The sequence below is a fragment of the Crassostrea angulata genome, chromosome 1 (genome assembly GCF_025612915.1).
Source record: "Crassostrea angulata isolate pt1a10 chromosome 1, ASM2561291v2, whole genome shotgun sequence".
NCBI lineage: Eukaryota > Metazoa > Mollusca > Bivalvia > Ostreida > Ostreidae > Magallana > Magallana angulata.
This window is the reverse complement of record NC_069111.1, coordinates 40,679,063-40,703,221: the sequence shown is the minus strand read 5'-3', so window position 1 is coordinate 40,703,221 and position 24,159 is coordinate 40,679,063. Positions and strand designations below refer to the sequence as shown.

The 24,159-nt window shown below is 32.3% G+C and overlaps 2 protein-coding genes across 2 annotated transcripts in view; both read right to left on the bottom strand.

The window, feature by feature from the left end:
- Positions 1-4,396, bottom strand: part of LOC128169797 (uncharacterized) — a 30,778-nt gene extending 26,382 nt beyond the window's left edge. The window contains 1 exon segment of the mRNA XM_052835868.1: positions 4,249-4,396. Coding sequence (XP_052691828.1) covers positions 4,249-4,309 — 61 coding nt within the window. The 5' untranslated portion in view covers positions 4,310-4,396.
- A 4,323-nt stretch (positions 4,397-8,719) lies between these two features.
- Positions 8,720-24,159, bottom strand: part of LOC128169786 (uncharacterized) — a 28,512-nt gene continuing 13,072 nt past the window's right edge. Inside the window, exons 11-24 of the mRNA XM_052835861.1 lie at positions 23,969-24,074; positions 18,692-18,948; positions 18,339-18,566; positions 17,749-18,190; positions 17,426-17,619; positions 17,014-17,235; positions 16,637-16,807; positions 16,319-16,479; positions 15,353-16,185; positions 14,961-15,199; positions 14,677-14,851; positions 13,296-14,555; positions 11,294-11,391; positions 8,720-11,209 (exon numbers count right to left, since the gene is read on the bottom strand). Coding sequence (XP_052691821.1) covers positions 10,961-11,209; positions 11,294-11,391; positions 13,296-14,555; positions 14,677-14,851; positions 14,961-15,199; positions 15,353-16,185; positions 16,319-16,479; positions 16,637-16,807; positions 17,014-17,235; positions 17,426-17,619; positions 17,749-18,190; positions 18,339-18,566; positions 18,692-18,948; positions 23,969-24,074 — 4,635 coding nt within the window. The 3' untranslated portion in view covers positions 8,720-10,960. The remainder of the gene's footprint in view (positions 11,210-11,293; positions 11,392-13,295; positions 14,556-14,676; positions 14,852-14,960; positions 15,200-15,352; positions 16,186-16,318; positions 16,480-16,636; positions 16,808-17,013; positions 17,236-17,425; positions 17,620-17,748; positions 18,191-18,338; positions 18,567-18,691; positions 18,949-23,968; positions 24,075-24,159) is intronic.

Here is a 24,159-nt window from a genome sequence, read left to right as displayed (position 1 = left end):
AATATGTAATTTCTGGACTATAAAAAGAGATAAATAACAAAACTATCATTCGTTATGATGCTATATAGTATGTAGAAATTTGAATTTATACGGACAAGATCAAGTGTAGAATTAATAAAAGATAATAGAAGGAAGAAATAATTTCGCATGTAAAAATGTCCGCAAAAATGTTTTACTCAGCCCCGAAAAAAATCAAAATTCAACAATCTTAACATTAGATAAGTTTAGGATTTTAGTTGAAAAGCTCTTTATCCCTTTTAGACGGGGGCTGTATAACAATGATCTTGCCTGTTGTGTCAAAAAAATGAGGATTCCTAAAGTACTATCTAGTGGTGGAAGAAATAATGAATAATTATAAGATTTAATGAATGAACATGCTGTGCCTTTTTGTCTCTATCGTATATCGTTCGCGTTTTATCAATTAATCTCACACAGAGGCGTATCTTTCTTTATAACTGAAACAACACTCCCCAATCCATTGACTGCTACACCACTGAATTTGTGCGATTATCCGTGAAACTTACAATACATTAATTCAAATTTCCTTTAAGTTCGAGGGTTGTTCGGAAATTATTGAGACAACTCGAATATTTTCTTTTTTTAATTGACGAATTTTGGTGAAAATTGGCATAGACACTGAAGAAACGCCAACAAATAATAAAACAAAGTAATTAAAAAAAAATATTTAATATTTTGTTTACGACGGTAGATAAACAAGTCGGTGGTCGGTGTTCATTGAAAACCCTCAAACTGGTGGAAATCTCAGAAGAAGACATTTTAAGGCCACACAATTGACACACTTACTGTTGTCAACAGTTCTAAAATATATAAAGAAAATGACTGCAGGAGACATTCACAGTAATTAGCCTTTCGGAAAAGAAAAATCGATTTTTTCCCTAAAGAACAAGAATGAGAGAAAATGTAAATGATGTCATCTTGAAATGAAAACAAAAGAGAAATAATTCTTATATCCGTTCGTTTGAAGGGTGTTTAAAACATGGGAGCAATAAGAAGCGTTAAAATGACGTTGCAAAAAGTTTGCAGTTGCACCGGTGTAACGAATAATTGTGAAAATTGCCGCGGGGGTCAATTTTCAATCAATGTTGAATATTGAGGCCAGGTGTTGAATTAAGACCGCAATTGAAAATTGACCCGCATCGTAAATTTTGATCATGAAACCGGTTCAAAATTCAACAGCAAATAAGCACAAACTAACAAATCAATATTTATATCTTCGATTTATGTAGCATTTTTTAAATATTTATTCTTTGGATTTACATGTTTTAGCAGTTGGACGAAAAAATGAAACAATTCAATGATTAATTTTTCGAATTGACATATTATCACTTTAAATATGTATTAGCTATTTTATTCGTAGTTTACTATTTGCGTATCACAGCTGTTTTGTGTGGTATTTATGTTTCATTGATATTGATTTAAAAGAATATTAGTATATTTGGTTACACGATAGACTAATCAAGTTAAAACGTGATTATTTTAATATTTGCTGAAAATGTGTACAAATATAAATTATTAGTACAAATTTACAATACGTCATATTGTTTAATTATGGTTTAACACTCACCAAGTACATCTACAAATTGTGATATTGTTCATAGTAAAAATTTTTGTGAGTGTTGCAATAGGACATATTGTTAATTTGTTCTTGAACCTTCTTATTATATGTTAAAACTATAATTATCTGAATTTTGTATACACACTCGCCCAGTAAATTAACATATGATGATACGATAATCTGAACATAGAAGTTTTGAGATACACTCGCCCAGTAAATTAATATATGACAATACGGTAATACGAAGTTAGAAGTTTTGTGAAAGAAAAAAAAAACAGCATTTATTTTTTATTAAAAAATTAATTTTCTAATATTGGAATTTTATTATTTCCGAAATGTTCATGCATACTCTTTCCTGAAAGATACTTTATCAACTATATATATCTTAAAGTCGATTTTTTTGCAGTACTTTATTTTGCTGTGAAAAATTGCAAAGTTTTATTTTGCCGTGAAAAATTGCTAATTGGATAAATCAGGTTGTATTTAAATATGATGAACATGATTGAAACCAATTTTTATTTTTTCTAGGCATAACAATTTTTCTAATTGGAATGTATAGCAAGTTTGCAACCTACAGAATTTTGTACAGAATGACAATAATGTAATTTTGCTTGTGTGGTTTTAAATAGCTTTGATTATAAATACTTAACAGAAGTTTATTAGCCATAATTGTTTTCGTCAATGAAATTATCTTGCGTCGGGGTCGGAGTAGGTGGTTGACTTTCATATCACAGGCACCTACATTATTAACGAAGAGGGTATACATTTGAAATTATGAGAAAAAATTTAAACGTAGTTAATGAAATTAAAAACTCAAAACAATAGCGATCAATTGAGGAACTTTTTTAAATTGCTAATTATTTCTTTAAATACCGTAAGATATAGTAAAGTCATAAAAAAAATATATGGATATCTCAACGAGTTTATTTAATTTAGGATTAAGCATATCAGTATCACCCCTGACCTGCGAATGTGTTCGGAATGTTTTCTTTATCGTTGCTAAGTATGTAATAAATCCAGAGGTGCTCGAATGAAAGTTCACGAGACTTCACTGAGATTTGTTCAGTTCCTGTGAAATTTCGACCGGAAGTATTAGTGTTCGGATAATATTCTCAAAATACGTAAGTATTGGTCGTTTTTCGTATCATATCCTACTTGGATTTATGTTAAAACATGAAAATCTTTGAAGATGTATGTCTTATTTCATCGTCTAGCGGTTATTTATATTAAACGATTATATTCAGAACCGAGTTATCGTTCGTGTTCAACCACGTGTTATTTATATTAAACGATTATATTCAGAACCGAGTTATCGTTCGTGTTCAACCACGTGTAGAGTGGTTGAAAATATAAACATTGGGTTGCTTAATAAAATCATAGCCATGTTTAATGCTTGTGGTGTGCAATACCATGTTTTTAGAAAAAAAATGGGTGTCTGTTTTGCATAAAAACTTAGTATATCGAGCCATTTTCAAGGAACATTTTGCATAAAATAGTATAGTCTGTTTCACTATTGATGCTATTACTAGGTCAGGCGCAGATCGAAAATTAATGCTCAGGGGGGATCTCTACAAGCATGTTAATTGTTGCAACAGCAGACAAAAACTTTTTTTGCATTGTCGCATTTATTTCTAGTACACATTTTAACCACCAATTTAGGAAGATTAAAGATAAAGTTTAAAATCAATAAGCCTCTAGATTTTATATTTTACTATAAGTACCTTGATTCTATGAAATGGACTATAAACACGAGGCATGAATTTTACTGCGAAACTGAAAGGGTCAAATAAAATCACGTGATCTAAAATTTAAATGACAATAACATTCGCAGGGGTGTGTATATGCTAACACGAACTATCTTTAATGGACCAACTAGACAAAGAAAGGCACTCGATCATATTTATAAAAAATAACAGAATTTCTAGCAGTGACCATGTTTTTAAATGATTCATGCTGTCAAAAATTATATAACATGTAGCCAAAAAAAAACTAGAAAGATTCTGCAATCTCTCAAATTAAAAAAAAATACCGTTTTCAAAGAAGATACGGTTTTGCATATAATACGTTTTTTTATCTACTCGTGTATGCACGTGAAGGTAAAATGTTATACAGAATTTCAGTACATGCACATAGGCACTACACTATTTGCACTCTATGTACACGTCTTAACTTTTTTTTCTTATTTGTTTCTAGGTGATTAAGGGAATGAATTTTTACGTTTACTTACAAAGTTTACACCCGTATCATATTGAAAAGAATTGACGTTATAAGTTAGGAATTAATGAAGTGATTTAAAAGTGGCTTATAATGAATCTTAAGATAAGATTTAGTCAACTGCGTTACGCTAATAAATTTTTGTGAAACAGCTATGACAAATCTTTAGGACTTCTTACATGTAATTTATAACTAAGGCAAATCTAAGTTCTATATTAGGAAATATTTAATTAACCAGATTGTTTTTTTTTTAAAGAATGATACAAAGTTTTGTGCTTTTAATAGTAAAAATACTTTACAAAGTGCGTAAAAATAACATTTGAATTAAAAAGAATTAGCGCCATATATATCGTTTGATTTCACAAGTTTAATTTTTTACTTTACAAAATACATGTATTTGATTAAAGTACATATCTAATCAAATATAAACTTTTAACTTTTAATTTTGAAAAACTTACCACTTGCTTGACTTAGCGTGTTCAGCCGAAGAAAAAGAACAAACCAGTGAAGCTGCTTCATGTTTGTATGTCTTTGCGCACTACCTAAGTTCTATTCGATGCAAAGTATCCATGCTCGTTATCTGAAAATATCTGATGATTGCTAGACTACTTCTATCTATGGGGCACTGGGCATGCGTTTATTGGGCATGCGTTAATTTCATGCTATGTTGGTTTATCATTATTCAAACAAATTTCAATATTCCAGTCCATCTCATTTAGAATCCTGGGGAATTAGATCCTCAAATAGATTATAAAAACCAATATTGATGTTGGTTTTCGACAAATTTCAAAATCTTGGTGAACCTAATAAGACCGCAAGAAAAAGAAAAACATTTTATTTCATATCCCTATATATCCTCGATTATAATCCGAAATTGTAATCCTGACTTTGTATAGTTTATTAAAAATATTTGAATCCGTAAATAGAAAAGTAGCATGCCATAATCGTGCTATCAGACATAATTTGCTAAAAAAAAACAATATTTGCATGTTTTTAAAATATAGCTGTAAAACGAGTAAATATTCTATTTAAATGCTGCACATTTTTTCTTAAAGAAATTTGGTATTTAAAATCTGCTCCTTCCAAATCATGTATTGCATATACATGTACTATATGTATTCATACAAATGTCAATATTCAAATTTATTATTCCCCAACAAGCATTAGAACTATTTTAACAAGAGCTTGGACTTTGGGTAGTTGTGTCGAACAGCAATGTGAGCCTGTAGGCCTGTCCATATCATTGCTGGACATTCAGCCATGGTTCTCTGAAATCAACAAGATATGTCTGGCTTTTGAGCTAAGATAACGCAATTTATGCATATCCATTCGAAAACAATCTTAAACTTGTTTTGATGCAAGAAATAGATAGTTAGGTCGTACCGAAATTCCAAGGTCCTGTTAAAATAGTTCTATTAACTGATCACAGCAGCGGGTATTAATTTTTCATGAAAGCAGGCATTACAAAAGGATTTAACTGTTTACAGCCTACGTTATCTATTCCAGACTGAGTACAAAGGCCTATATGCTATTAATTATTGAATATTAAAAATGTTATTCAGGCCTAAATTTATGTATTGATTTCCTCTACATTTACACTTCTGATTATCAAATATTAAATAAATGCAATATAACGTTGTAATAAAATTTCGATTTCAATGAATTTTCCCAATTGTCTTTACCTAAGAAATATTTTTATCGACTGCATGTTTAATATTTTAAAAGGTAATGTTCAGTTCTCGGTGAATATGAGCCAAATTTACCCAACAAATGAATTTATATGATCATGACATGCAGATATTTAGTCAAGGGAAATATCGGGCTAAGACAAGAGCTCGTCGTTTTTACCGGTATACATAGTTTATTAGCACATTTCAACAATTATTCACCGGCAGTACTTCTCGGCAGGCAGACTATATTAGCAACATTGTTGTATTTAATTTACATAAAGAGGGGATATAGTTTTTATTAGTTCACCTGAGCTGAAAGCTCAAGTGAGCTATTCTGATCACATTTTGTCTGGCGTCCGTCTGTCTGTCCGTCCGTCTGTCCGTCCCTCTGTCCGTCCGTCTGTCTGTAAACTTTTCACATTTTCAACATCTTCTCAAGAACCACTGGGCCAATTTCAACCAAACTTAGCACAAAACATCCTTAGCCTAAGGGAATTCAAATTTGTGAAAATAAAGGACTACGCCTTTTTGCAAATGGAGATAATAAGGAATATATTTTTCGAGAAATTTTCAAAAATCTTCTTATCATGAACCATAAGACCAGGAAAGCTGAAACTTGTGTGAAAGCATCTTCAGGTAGTGAGGATACGAAGTTGTGAAAACCATGACCCCCTGGAGTAGGGTGGGGCCACAATGGGGGGTCGAAGTTTAACATAGGAATATATAGTGTAAATATTTAAAAATCTTCTTGTCAGAAAATAATCAGCCGGCAAAGCTGAAACTTGTGTGGAAGCATTCTCAGGTACTAGTATTGTTAATTCAAAGTTGTGAAAATGATAAAAAAAACTTCTTCTCAGAAACTAATCAGCTGGCAAAGCTGAAACTTGTGTGGACGCATCTTCGGGAAGTGTAGATTCCAAGTTGTGAAAATCAAGACCCCTGGGGGGAAAGGTGGGGCCACAATGGGGGGTCGAAGTTTAACATATGAATATATAGAGGAAATTTTCAAAAATCTTCTCATAAACTAATCAGCCAGGAAAGTTGAAACTTGTGTTAAGGCATCCTCAGGTAGTGAAGATACAAGGTTGTGAAAATCATGACCCCCAGGGGTAGGGTGGGGCTACAATGGGGGGGGGGGTGAAATTTTACATCGGAATTGACAGAGTGAATCTTTAAAATTTTCTTCTCAAAAACTAATCAGCCAGTAAAGCTAAATCTTGTGTGGAAGCATCCTCAGGTAGTGTAGATACAAGGTTGTGAAAATCATGACCCCCGGGGGTAAGGTGGGGCCACAATGGGGGTCGAAATTTTACATAGGAATATACAGAGTAAATCTTTAAAAATCTTCTTCTCATGAACCATAAGACCAGGAAAGCTGAAACTTGTGTGACATCATCTTTAGGTAGTGTAGATACAAAGTTGTGAAAATCATTACCCCCTGGGGTAGGGTGGGGCCACAATGGGGAGTCGAAGTTTTACATATGAATATATAAAGTAAATCTTTAAAAATCTTCTTCTCAGAAACTAATCAGCCAGGAAAGCTGACACTTGTGTGAAAGCATCCTCAGATAATCTAGATACAAAGTTGTAAAAATCATGACCCCTGCGGATAGGGTGGGGCCACAATGGGGGGTCGAAATTTTACATAGGAATATACAGAGTAAATCTTTAAAAATCTTCTTCTCAGAAAGTAATCAGCCAGCAAAGCTGAAACTTGCGTGGAAGCATCCTCATGTAGTGTAGATTCAAAGTTGTGAAAATCATTACCCCCGGGAGGAAGGGTGGGGCCACAATGGAGGGGGGGTCGTTTAACATAGGAATATACAGAGTAAATCTTAAAAATCTCCTTCTCAGAAACTAATCAGCAAGGAAAGCTGACACTTGTGTGGCAGCATCCTCAAGTAGTGTAGATTCAAAGTTGTGAAAATCATGACCCCTGCAGGTAGGGTGGGCCACAATGGGGGGGGGGGGTCGATGTTCAACACATGAATATATAGAGGAAATCTTTAAAAATCTTCTTCTTAGATACTATTCAGCCAGGAAAGCTGAAACTTGTGTTAAGGCATCCTCAGGTAGTGTAGATATAAAGTTGTGAAAATCATGACCCCCGGGGGTAGGGTGGGGCTACAATGGGGTGGGGCGATATTTTACATAGGAATTGACAGAGTAAATCTTTAAAAACCTTCTTCTCAGAAACCAATCGGCCAGCAAAGCTGAATCTTGTGTGGAAGCATCCTCAGGTAGTGTAGATTCAAAGTTGTGAAAATCATGACCCCCGGGGGTAGGGTGTGACCACAATGGGGGATCGAAGTTTTACATTTGAATATATATAGAGTAAATCTTAAATAACGTTCAGAAACTATTCAGCCAGGAAAGCTGAGACTTGTGTGAAAGCATCCTCAGGTAGTGTAGATACAAATTTATGAAAATCATGACCCCTGGGGGTAGGTTTTGGCCACAATTGGGGGTCAAAGTTTAACATAGGAATATATAGAGTAAATTTTTAAAAATCTTCCTCTCAGAAACTAATCAGCCAGGAAAGCTGAAACTTGTGTGAAAGCATCCTCAGGAAGTGTAGATTCCAAGTTGTGAAAATCATGATCCACAGGGGTAGGGTGGGGCCACAATGGGGGGTCAAAGTTTAACAAAGGAATATATAGGGTAAATCTTTAAAAATCTTCTCAGAAACTAATCAGCCAGATAAATCTTTATAATTGTTAAGACTTTGGCCCCAGGACAATTCTTTGGCCTCACGAGAAGGTTCAGAGTTTGATGTACGTTTATATCCCATATATAAACTATTGTTAAGGAGCTTTTTGAGAACTGCAATACTCAACATATGATATGACTATAAAATCATCCTGTTAGCAAAGGGACTAATGATTTTAAACATAAGAATATCCAGGGGAAAAATGGATTTTATTTATACAGGATCTACATGTATCATTGTACATTGTCCAGATAGTTTGTATTATGACTCCATTAAGCTGATTTTATCACACCTATTGTTCCTCAAGTGAGCGATGTGGCCCATAGGCCTCTTGTTTAAAAATGTTTCTTTTAAATAACTTTGTGTAATGAATGTATACATTAGATTATAGACATGTCATAAAAGGATAATTTAAAGAAAAAATTAGATAAGTCTCGTGGGTCTAGATACTTGGGGGTGAGGGGATGGAGAGGAGTGAAGGCTGGTCGGTCCAGTCTTTTTGCTGCAGTTTTTAGTACAATTAATTTAAAAAAACTCCCAGAATGCGTAGTTGCAATTTATTATTGTTCACAACATACTAATATATAATAAATATATCTAAATATAAAATGTACTTGAACTATACAGTTTGCGTTGTTTAAGTTTTAAAAAATAAAACTTATAATTCACAGGGCAAAAAGTAGTCCGGTCATTATTACAAATGTATAAACATTTCTAAATAATTAATAAAGAAAAATGGTTGTACAGAGGAAGGGCAACAATAAGGTAAAAAAAATCTCATGTTCATAAAAGGAAAAACACTAAAATAGTTCACACAGTGAAGAGAAAGCGGATAAAGGAGACGAAGCTGAAAAATCAATGGCTTCTACACAAAGTTAAAATATAAGCTGAAATAAAGCTTTCTGTCGTCAGCAAACAGCTAATCTATATTAATCAGTTAAAAAATTCACTTTACACGGTAACCGGTGAAACGTTAGGTGTAGTTTCCTAAGATAAATGATACTTCTGTACTGAGGTTTCTCGAGGCTAATCTCTTATGAATACAAGATATAACGTCATTTCAAACACATACAGAAATATGAACGAAAAGGAACAATTTTCAGTATGAAGTTCCTGTATCACAAAACAAGAGGCCAATTGGCCTTAACAGTCTCCTCAGTACCATAGCCCATACACAAACTTGTTGAAGAATGTTATTTACTAGCATACTTGTAATCAAGTTTTATTGTGGAGTAGAAAAATTATAATTATATTATAATTATGATGACCAGCCCCCTGCCTGAAAACTAGGAAACCTATACTTTTGGCGAAAATCTTAAAGATCATAATACAGTGCAAGAACTATTATTAAAAACGTGTAAGCCTCTGATAGAAAATAGATTTCCCATTTTTGTTAACTTTCATGATGGTTTCATTAATAAACTACATGTTTTATTTCAAACTACCTTTAATCCCCCATTCCAGGGACATAAAGAAAATCTCCCTGTTAGCACTTAAAACAAAAATAGTTTTAAAAGCAATAAAGTGTTTTTCACTTCTCCTGTTTTAGCCTTTGAATATTCAACCTTCATTAACAATCATTGTTAACAATCATCACCATATGCATCTGGCAGTTATACAAAAATTATTATTTTACATACACTGTTATTAGTGATTTGGTAAGTGAATTATTACTTTACTAATAACAAGTCTATGTGTTTATTTAGAAAGTTCAAACTCTGTTTTTGTTTCAAATGATAAAAATACTTACATTACTCTTTTTATCATACAACTTAAAAATTACAGTATACTTAATGATTAAATAATAAATATGAACAAGCAAAGGATGATTAGGAAGAAGCAAGGCAAGATAACTCCATTAACTGCCTGGACTCTTTCCAAACCGTTTCAAAATATTTTAACTACAGCTTCATTTCTCAATGTGGAAAACAGCTTGTAAATCTTAATCAAACAATATGGGGATATATATGTTCAAGAGACTATCAAACAAAAACTAGCCGGTCAATTTAGATAAACTTTTTTTGTCAGCAAATATATAACTCTTAATAAGATTTATGTTTAAAAAAAATAGTGAGTAAACTTTTTAGAAATTTCCATTACTATGAAATTTTGTGAATTTTTGGCAGAATTGGGTAAAGAAATGATTTTTTTTTTGGGGGGGGGGGGGGTATATTATCTGTAGAAATTCAATAAAAGTTTTTCATTGAACAACTAGATTAGATTTTCTTACCTTATAACCTTAAATAATTTATTTTAGTGCAAAAACTAAGAATTATGAGATCATGCATCATAGTGTTAAAATTTAGCTGCTGAAATGTTGAGCGTTGTGGGCTGAAGCTCACTGCAGGGAAACAAACGTAAAAAGGTACATATATTGTGGCCTCTTTAGGAAGTTTCCTTGAAGGGGCCATGAATTTCACAATTTTTACTCCCCTTTACCCCAAAAATGCTACATGTATATGCCAATTATGGCTGAAATCGGTTTAGTGATTCCATAAAAGAAGCTAACATGTTTAAAAAATTACGACCGACGTACGACGATTGACGAACGACTAACGACGACGGACAAAAAACAGATAGCAATTGGTTACCTGAGTGACTCAGGTGACCTAAACATGGTAACAAATGACCCAAAAGTTAAAAATGTAAAATCGTTAACGCACGACAAACGACGCACGATGACGGACGAAAACCAATTGCAATAGGTCAACTGAGTGACTCAGGTGACCTTAAAATTCAAAATATTATATGTGAAAATAAAAAGGAAATGTAATGTCCACTAATGTATTTCTAAAGCATCGCCAAATTTTGTATTGGAATGTATTTGCTTGAGTCGTCCGAATCATGTAACACAAAGTCTACACTTGATGTGGATACAGCGCCAAATCGAGAGATGGCTCTGTCTTTGAAAGCATCTCCATCGTTGTTCTCTCTCGACAGGTCACGACCATTAGAAGAATCAATTTTGAGAGAAATTGAGGTTGCCTCTGATATCAGATGACATGTTTCTTCGTCGGTACCATTGCTTTTCTTTATCGACTAGAATGGAATCACAATATAAGGTTTAAAAAAATGAAGAAAAAAAATGATATCTCAGATATTTCCAAATAACGACGTACGAACCTTTAGTTCTTCATTCCCATAAATGGTGACAATATCTCGAATTAACGTCATGACGTTGACAGCATTGATCTCCTTTTTTGATGAGTTACCTGCATACTCTTTTCCAAGGCAAAAAAAAAAAAATTCAAAGGTTTTCGAAGATATCAGAAGAAACCCAAATTTAAATTGAAATATTTTGGAAGCAAACCTTATTAAGAGGTTTTAAAAAAAATCAATTATTGTTCTTAAAGCAAACTTTAAAAAGACACTTTTCAGGAAAAAAAATTGATTTTTTGCAAAAAGTAACACAATGAATTAAAGATTTGAGAAATATGATATCCTAATATCAAAACATATTCATCCAATTTTGATAAAAGTATATTTACTATTATTCAAAATATTTTTTTTGTTAAGTATGGTGGCTCACTACACCTTTAAAGATATTTTCTTAAATCAGCAGACATTTAGTTGTTTATGATAAATATTATAATGGATAAGAAGATATTTAAGTCAAATAGGCAAAACATATGCAATTTTGGATGAAAAATGACATTTTTGATAATTAAATCTAGTAAACATGAGCAAAAGCTCCGGGCGCATTCTAACTCATAATCTGCGGTTCAGAAGCCCAATACTTTAACCTCTGAGCTACGACGTTATACAACCCAATCGAATGATATAAACAGTTTAACAAAACATTTAAATCGCCATCTTGTGACGTAGTGTCTTAAAAAGTACAAGTCTAGGTTTAGTGAGGTACCTTAACATTATAAATTTAGTTCAGCTTTTAAATAGAAAGATGTTTTCACAACCGGAACAGCTCTGCAACAGCGATGTTACATGTTCTTAATTTCTTTAATATCTCTATTTTGGATTTTAAAATTCTACACTCACAGCTTAACCAAAATTCAAAACAAAAATTGGGGGTTCATATGCTTCTTTTTGTGCTACGGTGCATTTAATATGGCCTTTCTGGACTAAAATTGCAATTTAAAGATAAATCTCTTTTTCTTCTTTTATATATATCGGAATGAACCATGGCATCAAATACATATTTATTCTATTAAAAATGAATAAAATTAAAACTTTTATGAAAAAATTGTTCAAAATTCCATCCCCTAATTAATATTTTGACCTTTTTGTACCAAAAAACCCCCTGTCTTCAGTCTTTAACAATTCAACATGCAAAATTATAATTTAAAAGTCTCAAACTTTTACATAAATTATAAAAAAAATGTTGAAAAAATCTTACAAATTACGAAATTAAAACCATAAATAAGGGTCTTTTATGTATTTTTTTAGATATGGTATGAAATAAGCTAATTTCGGGCAAAAATTGGAGGCAATGTTTTCTAGACCTTTTTGAAATATAAGCTAAAAAAATGCCAATATTTGTCGATCGAAATGTAAAAAATTGCTCAAATACTTTTTTCAGAACAAAATAAAGATATCCCAAAGCAGAAACTATCTGGAGACTCTATAACGATTGAGTTATGAAAAACTTTTTTTTCATCTTGAAAACTATCCACCACAAAATATTATACCTTACTTATCTCTGTAAATTCGTAAATTTCCCTTAACAGTTTATTCAATATATATTTTGGCACTGTGAAAAATAAATATACGAGTAGAATTAATATATGATGTATAATTCATAGACTATAAGTTTTCCAATATGGAACGAACCTATTTAAATGGTTTATAAGAGACCTAAGTATTCAAAATAAAACATTTAAGTTCCTGCAGGATTCGAACTCATGACTGACCAATTGCGCTACGTTGTTAGTTAACAATTTTGGGAAAGAAAATATGAATAAAATTGTACTTGATATTATTGTTTATTTCGATTGGAATTATCTAACAATGCAGAAGTATCCTATTCCACCTTAACTATCCATAAAAAGATATCTGCAGGAGTCCTTTTTTTTAATGAATAATGTAAATTGAATGACTATTAACCCATGCCAGACCCGAAATGAAATTATTACGCGATATTTGAATCACTGTTGAAAACGTGACTTACTTTCTGATTTTTCTCTCTGTTTGAGTTTGAAGACACTCTCAATGAAGTTTCTGATTGAATTTTCTACGATGTGCAACATTCCTAGAGAAGTTGCGGCTCCGGTAGTCTCAGCTCGAACTGCTGAAATACTGTTATTCAGGATCGACAAGAAAACTGTCAACATGAACATAATGACAAAAAATACATATGTCATGTAAAAGAATTGGGCTGTCAACGGCGAGGCAATTACTAGAGGATCAAGTTTGTTTTTGCCAATAAACGTGTTGGCTAGACTTCCACATGTGATGTATATAGACTTGTAGTTTTCTAGCCTTGATCCAAAAAGTAAATAAGCTAAGAAAACAAATGCAATTAGTAAAATCGTCAAAATAATTCCAAAAGAAAGCAAATCCTTTCTTGCATTTGTAATAACTGCTAGAATTTCGGTAAAACGTTTGTTGTATCCTAAAATTTTCAATATCTGTAATGTTGATGCAAAAACAAGAGCAGCAAAGAAAACATTGAAAGCATTATCCCAAATAACAATGTGACCATAGTTTATGAATCGATTGGCACCAGTCAATTTGTCCTCATAAAACATATCCATAGCCGTGTTTGTGTATATCAATTTCATTATAAATGTCAGGAAACAAGAATAGGCTAGAAGGGTACTTATGCAATCAACAATGTTCCAAGGCTCTTTGATGAATGCTAAGCACCCAAACGTAGACCAGTTCCAAATAATTTTGAAAAGCAAGTAAATGTAGTAAAAAAATACTATCGTATATGACATAACCAGTCCAAAGCCAAGCGATGAAAGATTCAATATCGGCTTAAATGCTTGAATGTCTGTCCAAGTGACAACACTTCCAACCTCCGGAAACTCTGCAAGTAGCATAGCATATAAAAAAAGGTTCACGTTTGGATTGTACATCGTAAATTCTAAAAAGACAGCGCGTGTATTTCGATTGATCCAATTATGTTCAATAAGCTCTCTTAAAAGTAAGGAGGCACTTGCTTTGTTCTTTACAAACTTCAAAATGTATCCGCCTCCGCTGTATGTTCTGTACTCTCCCATTCGGGATATTCCCCAAATATCACGAGCGTCAGTATACGTCCATGAATCATCTGTGTAGAAACGTCTTTTATAAATTTCAGACCCGCAAACACTTTTATTGTAAAGCTTCCACTGTAAGCAATATGAGCTCTGGTCTTCGTCTTCTTCCGAATAAGTCTCTATGCATGGATAACTTTCTAGCAACTTTGAATATTTGCAAGGAGCTGAAATAATAAAAGAAAATGCTTTCATGTATAAAATGTTATGTAGTTTTTTTATTCAATTCAGAATTGCTGAATAAACTAAAAGTTTAAACACGTACATATGATATTCACACTTTCTTACTTGACTTCATTCGAACTTGTCGCAGCCGGGCAGGTCCAACACGAATACTCGCCATATCTTGAAACCATTGACGATCCACGACTGTCAATGGCTCGTTTGCATAGTTATTGACGGGATAATATGCTTGGATGAAGGTGTTATTCAACCATTTATAAAAACCACTTTGGTTTTTTATCTAAATTTAAAGTTGAATAGTAGTAGTTTAAAATAACTTAACAATATTGATTTATAAAGTGACAAAATACATTTGATATATAAATTGAATTAAAACAAACGAAGCTTACAGTTGAGAATCCTTGTTTTCCAGTAAGAAGATAGTTTTCTAAGTTCTGCTTTAAATAAAAAGACCGTTGGTCGCGTTCCTTGTAGCTAATCAAGTAAATAGCGATGATGTATATGGTAAAAAATATAAGGTTCCTAAGAGCTGCTTTTGCTTGGGATTCATCATGACATTTTTTCCTTAACTCTTTAATTTCTTCTTTGGAGAGTATATCATATGTTGGTAAAACGTAATTTGTTAAATCTGAAGAAAAACATCATCATAAAAAGACAGGCAAACAAATCGCTATTCAAGTATCAAATGAAAAAATATTTTTGATATCGAATCTTTCACTGTCATCTTAAAATCACTTTCTCGGGTATTTTCTAGAATATTCAAATAAACGTGTCTTCCTACCTGAAATGTTTGTCTCTTGATACTTATTTGGCACCATAGCAAATGATCGTACTTTTTGTAGATTAACCCTAGGCGCGTCCTCTTGCATCATATTCTTCAATACTGTTGTAAAAGTGATTGCTAAAATGAGAACTTTTATGGGATCGACTATAGCCAAGGATTCCACTACAGAGAAAACGAAAGAAGAGATCCATTCCTCTGATTTTGCATTACCCCATTCCATACTGTACAAAATTAAGAAAAAACAGGATGATAACACGGCCAACGCTAAAATTATCCAAGCAACATAGTATAGCCAATGTGGAAACTTGTCAATTTTTTGTTGGAAAACATCCATTTCTGAGGCGTCAATCTTAGTAAAGTGACTGTCATCTTTTTCACATGTTCTAGTCAATTTGGAATAGTTCCGTTTGGTAGATTGTTCGTTGTTAATGTGACTAAATACAAATGAAGCGAAAATAATAGGTGGGTTAGATATCAAAATTCCTATAATGGATATAAAAAACGTCGACATAGAAATTTTAAGAATTCCAAACTTCACCTGGTCTACATTTTGGTTCTCGTCGGAGGATCGGAAAAACATAGCATTTGATATCATTATCAGACATAAGAGAGCCAGTAAGCACGAAAGTCTTTGAACACGTGTGAATTTACTTTGTCGTGGACGAAGAAGCAGTGATAACCATAAATGGTGTTCCGTAATTTGAGTCTGTGTTTCGTCAGAAAGACGTGTTTTGAGAGAAATATTATTTGCTGTCGAGACTGGAATAATGCGATCAAGAGTACAATCTCCATCATCAATAGCCAGCCATTTGTTGCAATAGAAGCAATACCTAAAATTGATTAAATAGACATATCATTGCATAAGCCGTACAATAAATTGTAACTAAACATTTAAATCATTTCAGTGTGTTACATACATGTATTTCATTTTCACGTTGTATATCAAAATATATTGTATAATACCTTTCTCTGCTCTGCAAGTCGTCGATAATTATTTTGCTTAGAAACCAACTTTGAAGTCCAAGTGGTCCAGTGTTGTCATGCCATATTCGTAAATACAATAAATCTCCTAAAGGTTCCGTTGTTCCAAAGAAAAATGTGTTTACGCTCGATGTAGTGAATTCCTTTAAGATATAATATGCATTAAGAAAAAGGTTTTAAAAAAATGAATTTACTTGAAATTAAAACATACATGAATATAGAAAGCCATAATAAATAAAGATATCTTTTAATGATTCTAGTAGATTTAATTCATACATCATTTCATTGAAGGTTCTATACCTTTTTTCTTCCATCATTCAAGACACGAATTCCTGTATCGCATTGCTCTCCCGTCACCATAAAGTATACATTTGATTTTGTACCAGCTCCTTTTCGTAGCCCAGTATAAACACTTATCAAATAGAAGTATACATCTGATGTTTTATGATCCGAGAGAAATGACACTGCCCACTGAAAAAGATTTTCTTTTAAAACATTTTAGCACCTATCAGTTCTAAAATAACTTACTTTGAATGTGTATAAGGTAAAAAGGAATACATATTTATTTTTCGATTGCATGATTTTTATTGCACGTTTCTGCATCACTAAGAAGTGTCACTTTTTTTTAAAAAAGCAAGACTCACGATTTTTTAATCAAAATGTTTAACTTACATTACCTTTTCTGAATCCTTTCTATCTTGTTTTCGTAGCAAGATTACCAACACCAAATAAATTATAAAGACGCCGATCAGCGTTCCATACACCGATGCGTTTGATGCGTCAAATTTGCCCCAAACTGTACGGAAATTGATGACGTTTGGAGGGACATAAAACGAAGATGAAAAAGTATCTCCTATACACCGACACAGAGTGTGGTTTAAATCACTCATTGGAAGAACCTGAAAGCACAGTTTGATAAAAAAAAAAAACAACCAAATGTTAATGTGCCAAACAAAGATTATATGATTTAAGTGTGCATTTAACACTGTTTCGTTTATTAATGATAACTATTTCATAAATCTCGTGTGACCTTTCATCACTTATTCAATCGAACATTACGTAAAGTAAAATCTCAATTAATATTTTTACAGTGCAACCGTCCATTGTCCATGAATTATTGTCATTATCCCATGTTCTACATCCGGTTGTTATGATTATTATGCTAAAGTTAGCTTTCGCGGGAACAAAATCTAATGTTGTCGTATTAGTAGTAGTTTCATTAGCGCTGGTGTTTCCTAATGATCGTCTCCTCCTTGATTTCAGCACACCTAAAGCTTTTGCTACTGAAAAGAAACAAAGAAGAATAAGGTAATTGCTAACCAATGTGTTTTCAGAATTTACGCAGAATTAGTTTCACAGACTGGATTCTTTTTAAAGCATAATTATTTTGAAAACAAATATTTTGCAAATACCTGTAAGTGGTTTGATTCCAAGAAAACAAATTCCTTTTCCACAAACTCCTCCTGGTAAGAAGACTTTAAAACCGTAATTAGTCCAATCTCTTATTCCTAACTCTTTAATATAATCATATCTACTAGATGTTGGAAAAGTTGTGGAACAGAAGTAAAACGAGTATAAAGTATTGTTTTCTTGGTTGGACATATCTAAATCATCGGGTTTTAAATATAAAAGGCCAGCATCTTCATCATTTATGACATCAAATGAGAAAAATATCATTTGTTCTGAAAATGCTGGGTTCATTAATGGAATGTATTTTTCGTACTTTGGCTTCTGATTATTCGGAATAATGGAGTCTACTGATGTGTTCTGTGGTATTTCTATGACGGGCACGGAAGAAGTGGCAAGAGATGCATTCTCACCGTATATAAAAGGATTCTTCAGAAAGTTAATGACCTAAAATGATACAGGTTACTTATACATGTAGCAAAATCATTTTCAACGTTGAAATTTATCATTTTTTCTTTCACAAAAGACAAAGGCATTATAAATTTAAATGATAAGTTTGCACTACTGGAATATCACAAGAAACTGGCTAACATACCGATAATGTCAAGTAGGTAGAGTGTTGCACAGAACCATTTCCTTGATTGATCCCAGCAAAAAACGGATCTTTAGTCACCGACAGACTGTTGACTGATACTTTTCTAATCATGAGTTCAAGCACGTGAAGTCCATCAAGAAAGATTCGTTCTCCTAGTGCGACGATTTTCTCCAAAACTTTAACAAAGTCACGGAGACTGTTTAGAATAACAGGAATGTTTATTCTTGCCTAAAATGTTGAATGAAGACCGTACAATGGGTTGCTTTATTCATAATTAAAACAATGTTTATTTCATAAATGAAGTAAATTGGTTACAGAAAACTGTTCAGTGCGGGCGATAGAATATTACTAACCATTTCACGCTGATCAATCTGCTTGGATCGCTCGTGTTCTCTGATTTTATACAAATTGGAGGCTTGAGTATTGATGAGTCGGTGATCTAAAGATATATTTTCTTGCTTTTGTTTTAATAATGATGCTTCTTGCAGAAATCGAGTGATTTTCAAAATAAGTTCTGTTCTGATGTCTTCTTCTGAAAGTTCCTCATCCAAGTTTTGGAGTTTTTGTGGCAACATCTTGTTTAATACATTATCCAATACTCGATGAAAAACTACAAAAGTATATTTTTAAACAAGTTGCTGTCCTTTAAAAAATGACTACAATACGTGGACCATTTGCATGTGTTTCCAACGAAAACGCGAAAGCCTTTAGATTATCAGAGATTCCACCCACTCTAGCCCCTGCTTTTAACCACCAAATTTTTACGTTGTATTAAGTATATGTACATGTATAGATATCAAAAAATTGTACAGCCCTGATATTTTATCTCAGAATTTAAAGGGTTCATACTTCTAAGATACTTATGATATATCTATTAATGAAGTTTGCATGTATAGTATCAAGCATTCGGCGAATTCTACTATTGTTAACCAACTTTTATTCGCTTGCGAAAAATTTCCGCGAGGTTTACGAGGGCCTCGTTGTCGCGAATATTTCTCGCAGCGAACCATTTGTTGTTGTATGGTTGTTATAGTAAGACTGGTATGGAAAAGGCTTGGCCGCGAACATTAGTCGTAGCGAACCAATTTATCAGAAGTAAATCGCGAAATAAAGTCGTTGCGAATAATAGTAGCTTTACAATATTTGCGCACACTTTACGATTTGCACTACTTTGTTAACTATGCAGTGACAGCTTTGTGTAAATTAATTTCATATTTTGATACATTTTTCTTGAGATTTAAACTTTTATACAGTGACATAAATATTCAATCTACGGAAGCATATTAGTGCCACATATACACTTCACATTTTTCTATTTTCTACACTTTAAAGTGTAAATTTTACACTTTAATCTGTAAATTTTACACTTTAATCTGTAAAATTCACACTTTAAAGTGTAAAATTCACACTTTAATCTGTAAAATTCACACTTTAAAGTGTAAAATTCACACTTTAATCTGTAAATTCTTCACTTTAATCTGTAAAATTCACACTTTAAAGTGTAAAATTCACACTTTAATCTGTAAAATTTACACTTAAAAATGTAAAATTCACACTTTAAAGTGTAAAATTCACGCTTTTAAGTGTAAATTTAACACTTTAATCTGTAAATTTCACACTTTAATATGTAAATTTTACACATGTATCTGTAAAAATCACACATATATCTGTAAAATACTATGTCAACACCACATGGCTGTTTTAATTAAATGTCCGACATTTCTCTGATCTTGCTTTAATAATAAACATTGCAATCGAGAAATGAGTTCTCATTAACAGTATTCAATTTTTCAAAAACTGAAACAGTTATAATTAAATTCTCTTAAAAAATGTATAATTGTCACATGGCCAAAAAATGTTCAACGCTAAGGGCTTTTTATAATGCAAGCCGTTTCTCTCGTCTCTTCAATCAGATTAAAATTTTCACAAAAACTGAAAAAAGTGATAATTTAATGGACTAAAAACTAGCGATCACCACTAATTTATCTGACGCCCATCCGGCCACCACATAATTATATGGTGGCCGCAACATAAAATGTAGAATTGTCTGTAACAATGTTTTGGGGTTTTGACTTTTTGTTCACTTTTATGCAAATACTCAGTCTTCAAGCCTGCTAAATGTATACAAGACTTTTTTACTAGTTTAAAGCATCAATTTTATTCATTTGTATACAGTACAATTTTATTTAATCAAGTTTTTGTAGTACGTACACAAATCAAAGTACTGAACGTACTTATGCTAAATCGAGGTTTAGACAGAATGATACATAATGTATATTCTTTGAATGATCAGTAATTCAACACTATTTGTTATTTTTTATTGTAAAATCATCACAAGCTTATCTTTTAAAAAGATTGGTGAGCTAACGCCGTAGCCATCCTAAAACACAGAAGCAGATTTCTTCAACATTGGTTTAAATTCCTGAATCGATTAATTAACAATAAGAAGGAACAGTGGTGTACTGGAATTGTGTCTCAATTTAGAATTGTGAATCTAGAGTGGGCTTCACATCGGCGATGGCATAGCTCATTGACTGTGCCTTAATCATTATGTTTCTACTGTAATTTCAATTTCGAGGTGAACATTTTCAAGAACCATTGCAATCGTATCTTCTCGGGCCTTTCCGGCAAGCTCGGAAAACATATCAGAGGTTGTTTTCCAAGCTTGAAGGAATTTAAGATAAAGGTAGCTATTTATTATAATATTTAGAATAACTTTGCATTATAAAACCTAAGCTACTGTTACTTTTTTACATTTTCAATAAAACACAAAACTTCACGTGAAGATGATAAAACGAAACTCAAATAGTACAGTTTATCTACAGTATTCCCAGAATCCCCTACTATGGAGTCGAGCATGCGTATTCCAGTGAAAATGACTAACGTAGTTGCTAGCGCTCGAGAGCGCTAGCAATAAAAAAGTGTGGAAAAAAGCCGAGGCATAAAACCACTTATATCGATTTGAAAAATCCACGGTTTTTTTTAAATATCACTGTGTAATGATGTCACTGTATTTAAGACAAAGTTTGAAATATTTACTAATTAAAATATTTCAGTCCATAATGCTTCGATCAAACCATCGGAAATGATACTCTCCAATGTATGTGTATATATGAGCCAATTTTACAGGATATTGTGTAAATTTAACACTTTTAAGTGTAAAATTTACAGTTTAAAGTGTATATTTTACACTTTAAAGTGTGAATTTTACAAATCAAAGTGCGAATTTTACAGATTAAAGTGTGAATTTTACAGATTAAAGTGTAAAATTTACAGATTAAAGTATGAATTTTACAGATTAAAGTGTGAATTTTACAGATTAAAGTGTGTGAATTTTACAGATTAAAGTGTAAAATTTACAGATAAAAGTGTAAAATTTACAGATTTAAGTGTAAAATTTACACATTAAAGTGTGAATTTTACAGATTAAAGTATGAATTTTACACTTTAAAGTGTGAATTTTACAGATTCAAGTGTAAAATTTACAGATTCAAGTGTGAATTTTACAGATTCAAGTGTAAATTTTACAGATTAAAGTGTGAATTTTACAGATTCAACTGTAAAATTTACAGATAAAAGGGTAAAACTTACAGATTAAAGTGTGAATTTTACACTTTAAAGTGTGACTTTTACAGATTAAAAAGTAAAATTTACAGATTAAAGTGTAAATTTTACACTTAAAAGTGAAATTTACAGATTAAAGTGTGAATTTTACACTTTAAAGTGTGCATTTTACACTTTAAAGTGTAAATTTTACACTTAAAAGTGTAAATTTTACAGATTAAAGTGTAAAATTTACAGATTAAAGTGTAAAATTTACACTTTTAATTGTGAATTTTACAGATAAAAGTGTAAATTTACAGATTTAAGTGTAAATTTTACATTTAAAAGTTAATTTTACAGATTAAAGTGTACAATTTACAGATTAAAGTGTAATATTTACACTTTAAAGTGTGAATTTTACAGATAAAAGTGTAAAATTGACAGATTTAAGTGTAAAATTTACACTTTAAAGTGTAGAAAATAAAAAAATGTGAAGTGTATATGTGGCACTAATACGCTTCCGTTTCAATCATTCTTACCAAATGCTTAAAACATTTTAATCGGGAAGTACTCTAGCCTCGCCTACTAATAAAGTAAAGTTAAGTTACATGTGTATTCGGAAAACAACAAAACATTGCAAATATGCTATTTGATGCATGTTGTAGTTTCGGCATAACATTAACTTATTTCATAATACTGACAGTTCATATCACATGCCGATCATTTCTTTGAAAGGAATACTTTGTTTCTGTACTGTTTACCGACAACTTTACAATTAAAGCGCCTTTGAACTTATGTGTGCATATGGCATGTAATCCCGATCCCGAATCAGATAAACGTATGCTTGCCTGGTTCCCTGAGCTACCCATTACGCACAGGAACCAGGCTAGCTCATGCACAGGCTGAATTTTCCCCATAGCATCCGGTTTAACCTCGCTTATATAATTTTTGCGTGGACCTCAGGGTCCACGCAAAAATTCTACGTAAACTATACACTGAAATTTGTGAAAAGAAAATGATTCCTTATTAAAACAGACATTTTTAAACAAGTTTACGTCAAAAGTATTTCATATCATTTATTAAAAAAATTATCTATTATAAAAATGACATGTAGTGACAACGACCAGTGATCAAAGTCAAAAGTCCAAAGGAAAGATACTAAACAGAATCAGAGCAAACATGGACCTCTAATACAAAAAGAGGAAGGACCAAGTGCCGTTGAAGAGTAAGCATCCTCTGCTGATTGGTCACATGGCCATGCGCATAATGTCATATCGGTAAAAATGTCATTAACTTTGAAATAGTCGTGATTTGTGAAAAATATCATGATCGGATGAATATCATGATCGGGAAAAATAGAGAAATATTCGTGGACAATTCGGTTTTTAATCAATAGTCCAAAGCAGAGCAATCACAGACCTCTGGAAACTCTCAGAGGTAGAATCAAGAGCCATGAAGGAGTGAGTATCCTCTGTTTACCTGTCACACCCGCCGTGTGCTCTTTTACTTAATGGAAAAAAACGGAGAAATCTTTAGACAATTAGGTGAGTATTTATGGTTTAAGAATAAGTATGAAAAACGTCAGTCAGCGTGTGACCCATTAGAAGATTGTATTTGCTCACAAGGTCGTTGTATCGACCATAGAACTTACAAAACGATGACTTCAATCGGGACTATTGGTAGTCCTGTTTTATCAACTTGTTTGTCAGAGAATTGTCTCGCTATAGAAACTGTTCATACGGGCCCTTGCGTAACGAATTTATAACTGAGAGACAAAAACTCCATATGCAGGTGATTAAGGTATATTGCTACATAAGTAAGAAACCAATACGTTCGCAATCTAGCAAGATCTTAACATACTTACCTTATTTTGAATAACTGACAGGTAGGCATGTCGAAGTATCTTGTCATTATCAATTCAAATTTGAAGCAATGAAATATTTCAATATTTTTTAACAGTTGTAAAAGGAAAGGATTTAGTGAACTGAGACAACTTGCTTTGAAGCTAATATAAAGACCCGTCTTTGCTAAACCTAGAAAAGAAGCAGGAGTGATGACTCTTAATCAAAAATGTGATCTTTTCTTACCTTTACCCACTAATGTCAGTTTGTCCACAGAGTCTACCGAAAGAGGATCTCTTGCTCCATATTCCAAACACCCCATCGATAATTTTATGATATATGTTGTTACGTTCTAAGTTTTAAAAGATAGTACTTAATATTAGTGAAATTGATAATCGATAACAAATATGAAATTGAAAATAACGAAAAGTCGACAA